Source organism: Hipposideros armiger, unplaced genomic scaffold (genome assembly GCF_001890085.2).
Source record: "Hipposideros armiger isolate ML-2016 unplaced genomic scaffold, ASM189008v1 scaffold_155, whole genome shotgun sequence".
Taxonomy (NCBI): Eukaryota; Metazoa; Chordata; class Mammalia; order Chiroptera; family Hipposideridae; genus Hipposideros; species Hipposideros armiger.
In genome coordinates, this window is record NW_017731505.1 from 2,334,803 (window position 1) to 2,342,864 (window position 8,062).

Here is an 8,062-nt window from a genome sequence, read left to right on the forward strand (position 1 = left end):
TGTTCAGCATCTTAGCTGTAGAGGGCAGTGTCACTGGCCCTCATATGTGGGATCCGAACCGGGGCCCTCTGGTGTCCCAAGCCAGCTCTTAACCAATGCACCAGTCGGCCAGCCCGCCAGATCACCTTAAGTATGACTGGGGTGCCAAGGTCCCATCATCCCTACAGACCTTACCACTAGCTCTCCATCTCTCTGTTGATAGATTTTCCTTAACATCAAAAGGCACTTGCTTCTTACATCTAGGTTTATCATGGGGAGTTTTCAGGGAAAGGCGGTCTTTTGGCTCAGGCCACCCATTCATGATTGGCCTCAAATTTAGACCAACGTTATCACCATATGTCATTTGTGTTTGTGTGTGTGCTCAAGCATGCATGCCTGTATCGGTCCCAGAGCTAATCTGATTATATTGAAAGAATGAGATGAATTCTATAACTTTAAACCTGGGTCCTATTTCTGATTACTCTGTTGTATACTAGGAAATAGTATTTTTCAATACATACTTCAGTTATTTTGTGAATAGGATAATTATATTGCTTTGCATTTTTCAGTTAAAAGCTTTACTTTGCTAACTCTAAACATTGAAGATATGTCACACTATTTAGAGCCATCTTTTAAAACAATTCTTTGTTGAATACGAAATTGCCAAATACAACAGTGGCCAGGGCTCTTTGGGTCTCTAAGAGGTTCTGCTCTCATCTTAAGAAAACAGAAAACAACAACAAGAAAATAAACATGAAACAAACAAGCAAAAATAATACCTCACAAAGGAAAAAATGATTTGTGCTAGGAAGAAAAGCAAAGGCAGGTGCTGAGAGCAGCAAATGGTCCCATTTCCTGGGTCCGTGGTATAGGAGGTGAGGGGAATACAGTTGAAAACGCAGTTTAGGGAAAACTTGGGCAAAGCTTTGAAAAAGGAGAGAAGGTGCCAGGACTCATACTTTAGGCAGCAGGGAGCTGTGCCATGTTTTCCTCCTTTAAGACAAGTGACAGGAAAACGCTGTGGTGCCAGAAGCATGTTGCAAAGAAGAAACTGAAGGACGGAAAATTGGAGGTCAGGTAGCAAATTAGGACTTGTTTTTGTTTTGTTTTGTTTTGGTTTTTGGTAATAGTTTAGTAATGCAGTAAAGAATATCTGGATCAACACAGGCAGTGAGAACAGGGGGAAGGAAACCAATCAAAGAACTCCTAAGTCTTGACACTTACACGTATTGGCCAATGATTTGGACCTGTGGGACGGAGAGTGTATAGTTTCTTATGGATGCTGTAGCAAATTACCACACGCTTGATGGCATTCAATAACATCAGAGGTCAGGAGTCTGACACAAGTCTCACTGCGCTATACTCAAGGTATCTGCGGGTCTGCATTCTGTTGTGGAAGGTCTAGGGAAGAATCTGTTTCTTTACATTGTCCAGCTTCTAGAGGCTGCCCACATCCCTTGGCTTGTGGCCTCCTTGCATCCTCAAAGCCAGCAATGGCCTGTCGAGTCTTTTCCGATTGCATCACCTGACACTGCTCTTTTGCCTCCCATTTCCACATTTAAGGACCCTTGTGATTACACTGAGTCCACCTGGATGATCCGGGCTAATCTCTTGGTCTCAAGGTCAACTCTTAGCAACCTTAATTCCATTTGCAACCTGAATTTCCCTTTGCCTTGTAACCTAACATGCTCACAGGTTCTGGGCTTTAGGGTGTGGACATCTTTGGGGGCCCTTATTCTGCCTCCAGCAGAGAGGGAAGAATAGAAAATGTGGCGATTTTCTGACTTGTGGTGATCAGGAGAATGTAAGCAACATGAGGAGACACCAGGAGGCTTGTAGAGCAGACAGGTTTGGGATGGAAGCTGATAAATCCCATGAGATGCACACTCTTGAGTTGGAGCACTTATAGGAAATGAAGCAAAAAACTTGATGCTGAACTGGGATTCTGGAAAGAGATGGCCCTGCGAGAGCCACACCTAGGAGTCATTGTCAGAGAGGCAGCACAGGAAACGAACCTGGCTTTTTGAAGGAAAGCTGGACCTTCAGAAAACACCTAGACTTTTTCAATTAGCTGGAAGGAGAAGTCAACAGTGTTTAGAGAGGAAAACCAGAAAAGCACAATTTTAGTGATACACAGAATGACAGAGGGACAGAAAGGAGGAAGGGAGAGATGTGAAAACATTTACAATGTTTTCCACTGAAATATCCATTTATTAATTTTCCATTTTAAAGATGTACTCTCCTCAGAAGTCTTGAATATATAAGAAACTTTCTTGAAAAGATGTCTTGCATTCAGTGTGTCCCAGGATGCAGGGCTTATCTGCCACCTGTCACTAACGACTCTCCTGCTTAGGGATGTGATGACAATGAATGCTGGAAGGAATTGGAGGGAGCATCTGTGGACACTCACCCAGAAACACACATCTAGTAACTAGCCGAGCTGCAGATCATTCTAGACTGTCTGGTCACCCGTTCAGCTCTTTGCTTTCACTCACTATTCTGTGCCCTGCTCTAGACTATAAATCTTGGACAAGCAGAGGTATGCTCTGTGAATTGTTGCCATTCCCAGTGTGTTGCAAGGGGTTCCCATGATTACTGACATCCTCCTCTGAATGAGGCCTATTTGGCCCATTCAGAAAAAAGTTGAGCTATAGGATTTCCTGACAATGATATGCAAGTGTGATTTCCTTCCATTGTAGAGACGGCTAACAATCTCTCTCTCTCTCTCTCTCTCTCTCTCTCTCTCTCTCTCGATTGGAAATTAAATTATGTCAGTTCAGAAAAGAAAAGATAACATTTAGTTCAAAATCTACCCGCACCCACCTCTGTTCTTGTTGAACCCGTTTATCTTCTAAAACCCACCTTGCACGTTGCCTCCCTCAGGAAGCTTCGCCCTCCTCTTCTCCCACTCTTTGGCATTTGTCTTCTGTTACATCGCATAACAATTTGTTCATATTTTCTGTGCCCTGATGGACCCCACTGGGCAGGGGCCAGGTGTCACCATTCCTTGGCCCAGGACCAAGCACCTTAGAGGGACTTCAGTATTTGGTGAAAGAATGAATGGCATTTTCATTTCTTAAGAAATATATTTTAAAGAAAGCTAGAAACTAAACCATGCTAATTTTTAAGGAGGGGGAATGACATGCATGCTTACTAGTAACATATTGTTGAGTAATTTAACAGAAAGGATATCTATACCATAGCAAAATCTGGATAAAAGTAGAAAAATGAGATCCACTATAGATGTCAGATCAAAAGTCCCCTTTCTTTTTGGCAGCATACAGACAAAAGATTCATAAAATTGGCTGAACTTCGCTTTGCATCAAGATATTTTGTCATCGCTTAATACATTTAACCAGCATTTACAGCATAGACACTTGCACAGAGCACCGTGCCAAGTGCTATGGCAACAAAAGAAAAAGATCCAGTTCTGAGCAGCTGCTATTAAATCTTTCTTACATGAATTGCCCCTAAGCACTCAACTCACATCATTTCCATTGATGTCAGGGTGAAATCCCATTGTAAATCATTTCCCGTTAGCACTTGAAACTTGTACATTCTTGTCAAAGTCTTTCTCTAGCATCATTGCCATTGTTGCTCGCACAGCATTTTACTCATACCTCTCTGAGAGTGATTTTCGTTTATATGTTGGCTAGCTGTATGTGTCTCTATCGTCTAATGCCTGGGTCAGCAGAATAAGATCTGCAGGCCAAATCCAGCTTGCTACCTGTTTTTGTAAACACGGTTTCATTGGCCAACCATACTCACTCATTTACATACTGCGTAGGACCCCTTTTGCATGCTGCAATCATAGAGTTGAGCAGTTGCAACAGAGACTCTGTCCTGCACTGCCCAAAATATTTACTATCTGGCCCTTTATAGAAAAAGTCTGCTGACCTCTGTTCTAATATATTGAGAGATCCTTGAAGGCAGTGGTTTTGTTTTATTCCTTTTGGTTTCAAAGCCAACTTCAGTACCTTTATTAATTCAATCAGCGAATGTTTGGGTCCTACTATGTGCAGGGCACTGTTCCAGGCACTGGTGGTACAAAGAGCCAAGCAAAGTCTCCCCCCTCAACAGAGCTTCTGCTCTAGTGGTGGGGTAGTGGGGAGAGATGGAGTGGTGATCAAACTAGTAGAATATGCCGGTGATAAATGTTATGGAGAAAAACAAACTGAGATGGAGGATTGCTGCAATGGGTGGGTGCGTGGTTGTGTTGTGGTGGTAGCAGGGAAACTGGTTTTATGTGGGTGCACAGAGAAGGTGACACTGCAGCAGAGAGTCATTGTTGATTCCAAGACCTTGCGAGGGGCAGACAGGACGTGCTTGGCATGTTTCAGGAATCACGAGGCCATGTGCCCAAAGCAGAACAAGGGGTAGCGTGGGAGGAAATGAGGTCACTGTCTGAGGCTGTTCTGGGGCTGGTTTGGTTTTGTTGGATTTCTCTCACAGAGATGTGGGAAGCCCCTGGAAAGGAGAGCAGAGTCAAGGCAAGCCCTGTCATGTTGAAACAGGATTGCTGAGTAGGGGATAGACTATGGAGGGAAGGGCAAGGGACCATTTAGAAAGGCATTGTGATAATCCAGGTAAGAGATGATGTCGGTTTGGCCTGTGATCACAGAGGTGGGAGGATGAGGATGCCAGATTCTGGCTTCTCGAGCCAGCTCAGTGCCCAGCGTTCAGTAAATGTCTGTTGAATAAAATGTCAGCGTTTCCATTGGGGCTGGCAATGGAATCACCTGTAACAATTCCGATTGTGCCACTCTGGGATCGAATCCTGGCACCTACTTAAAAATACTAGTATAGCTCTCCAGACATCACTGACGCTCATCCCATGAGAACATGAGAACAGAGCAGATGAAACGGGCTACATTTTTACTTTACTTTACATGCTTGTGATAGGAAGAGAGAAGAAATTAGATTTGCAGATAATTCTGTTTTCCCATGATTAACCAAAATAATGATTAGTAGGTAAAAACCTTTCAATGTCTTCCAAGCCACCCGTAGGATGAGTTGGCTGGGACCAAGCACAGATGATAAGTTTCTCACAGCAGCAGCCCTGCGGTTGGGTTGTATTGCGGGCTGTGGAAAGACGAGGTAGCTTTAATATTTCAAATCTCAGCTGCGCAGTTATTCTTTCTTAGGTAGTTAACATTAGCTGAAGGTTTTTTAAGATACCAGGCTTCTGTGAAGCCAGCAGCTCTTTAATTTTTAACAAGCTCAGCACATACTCTACACTTTTAATGATCAGTTACCATTGGGCTGGTAGCAAGATGAGCTTTTAGTTTAACCAAGCACCATGTGGTATTTCTGACAGATGCTGTTTCAGAAAGGGTCAGGGTGTTCTAGAAATTGAGAATTTTGTAAATAAATGGAGGTGTGAATACAAAAAGGCTGATTGTTGGAATCACTAAACATAGCTCTGCATGTGAAGTCTTCCCATAAATCTGGCTGAGAAAACCCCCCCTCAGAGGGTGATTTGAACCTTGTGTCCACCCGGTGAACCGCCCCATTCTCCCACAGTCGGCAGTGGGCTGCAACTAATATGCCCACCACTGTTCCACAAACCTCTGCTAATGGTCATGAAAGGGAGAAGGTTCAAAGAGGCTTGGTTCCCAGGCCTGCTAATGAGCATGAGGCCTCTATCCCCTTAATGAACCAGAGCTTATGTGGGATTCTCTCCCCTGCCCTTTTTGAAGGGAAGGCAGGCAAGAGTTCACAAAAGCAGCAAGACGTCATGGCGAGGAGAGTGTGCAGCTGGGCCACCCGAAGGCGGCCTGGAGGGCAGCAACAAAGCTGGCGGAGGTCATGCCAGGCCAGCATAGCTCTGGGTGTGAGGCTGGACCTCCTGCCAGCCCGGCCTGTTGCAGGAGGCAGTGACAAGCCCTTGATGGGAGTTTTTAGGCCAGGAGAGCTGTGCAGGATTCCTCAGCAGCTCTTGCAAGCCTCTTTGGAGTAATGCAGCCACCTTACGCTGCTTTCCAAACTGTAATCATGACCACTGTTGTAACTTTTCAAATGAATATTATAGCCACTAAAATCCTTGTTCTAACTGGTTAAATCATTGGTACTTAGGCTCACCACAGCCACTAAAAAAGGCCCTTAGGTATTTGTTTTCAGCTTTCCCATTGCCTGCATTAAACAATAGAATATTCAGATGAGGTAAAGGGATCAAATATATGGTGATGGGAGGAGAACTGACTGGGTGGTGAGCACACAATGGGATATATAGATGATGTATTACAGAACTGTACACCTGAAATCTATGTAACTTTACTAACCATTGTCACCCCAATAAATTTTAATTAAAAACAAAAAGAACATTCAGAAGAGTAACAAACATATGCCAAAAACATTGCTTCTATCACAATCACCTTTGTGAAAGTCAGTGTTTTTTTTCCCCTCAGGAATATAGTTTAAAAACCGACGTCCTATATTTAAGCATTATTTCCACTGAAATCTTGCATTTGATTTCATACAGATTTCATGCCCATTTCTACAATAAGTGCCTTTCTACTTCTCTGAAGCCTGGTGTGGTATTGCAGAGTAAAAGTCCTTAAAACACATATACATAAGGATATAAGTCCAGAAATTCAAAGCTTTGAAAGACTGTAGTTCTTAATTAATGTTTCTACATTTTAATTTTCAATGGAGGGTAAACGTTTGTTGTGACACAATAAGATTATTGTGATTAGATACAAATTATGAAAATTACTGTTTCAATAACTTGCCAGTTTGGAGTAAGACCTTTTAAAGAACAAAATCCCCACCCCACCCCCATTGCTGTTTTCAATGACTGGAACTTTGAGAGAGTGTTAGCTGGTATGCTGGCTTAGGGTGTTTTTCCCTCTCTTTATTTGTCCAGTGAATAGAAAGAGAATTATTTGCAATGTACACAAGATTTACCCTTCCATGAGCTGTGTTTGGAGTTATTCTGAGATGCATTGGAAGCTGACAGCCCCCCTTGTGCCTAATCAGATCTTACTGTTCTCTTTCCAGATAGCTGATCAGCTTCCTTGGAATTTGCTGATGACCCAGGAGAGCTTTGCCTGAAGATGGAAACACTGGAGTCAGAGCTGACCTGCCCTATTTGTCTGGAGCTCTTTGAGGACCCTCTCCTGCTACCCTGTGCACACAGCCTCTGCTTCAACTGTGCCCACCGTATCCTGGTGTCACACTGTGCCACCAACGAGTCTGTGGAGTCTATCACCGCCTTCCAGTGCCCTACCTGCCGACATGTCATCACGCTCTGCCAGCGAGGTCTAGACGGGCTCAAGCGCAACGTCACGCTGCAGAATATCATCGACAGGTTTCAGAAGGCATCCGTGAGCGGACCCAATTCCCCCAGTGAGACCCGCCGAGAGCGGGCATTTGACGCCAACGCCATGACCTCTGCCGAGAAAGTCCTCTGTCAGTTCTGTGACCAGGATCCAGCCCAGGACGCTGTGAAGACCTGTGTCACTTGCGAAGTGTCCTACTGTGACGAGTGCCTGAAAGCCACTCACCCCAACAAGAAGCCCTTTACAGGCCATCGTCTGATTGAGCCAATTCCGGACTCGCACATCCGGGGGCTGATGTGCCTGGAGCACGAGGATGAGAAGGTGAATATGTACTGTGTGACCGATGACCAGTTAATCTGTGCCTTGTGTAAACTGGTTGGGCGGCACCGAGATCATCAGGTGGCAGCTTTGAGTGAGCGCTATGACAAATTGAAGGTTAGTCCAATCTGCCTTAAGCCAACCCCCTTTCCGCCAGCAAATGTCATGGAAATCAAAAGTATTCACTGCTAGCTACATGGCAGGTGAAGTTTTTCTCTTCACCTTTGTTATCTGATTCATTTTAGCATGTTTACTTGGCAGCCTATAAATGTTACACAATAAGGATATCTTGTAAAAGTTGACTGCTGCTTGTAATTTTAGCGTTGTCAAGGTGAGGGTGAATTTGAAAAATCTGGATCATTTTCAGTCCTCTTAGGAGAGAGGAGGGGGAGAGGGAGGGAGGGAGGTAGGCAGGGAGGGAGAGAGAAAAAGAAGAGGAGGAGGAAGAGGAAGAAGAAGGAGGAGGAGGAGGAGGAGGAGGAGGA

At 44.3% G+C, this 8,062-nt stretch overlaps 1 protein-coding gene across 7 annotated transcripts in view; it reads left to right on the forward strand.

Annotated features, from left to right (window-relative positions):
- Positions 1-8,062, forward strand: part of MID1 (midline 1) — a 332,661-nt gene that overhangs the window by 223,588 nt on the left and 101,011 nt on the right. For 6 of the 7 annotated variants that reach the window (XM_019651230.1, XM_019651228.1, XM_019651229.1 and 3 more), the window contains exon 2: positions 6,979-7,694. In XM_019651230.1, coding sequence (XP_019506775.1) covers positions 7,035-7,694 — 660 coding nt within the window. In that variant the 5' untranslated portion in view covers positions 6,979-7,034. The remainder of the gene's footprint in view (positions 1-6,978; positions 7,695-8,062) is intronic. The other variant, XM_019651232.1, reaches the window with a different exon arrangement.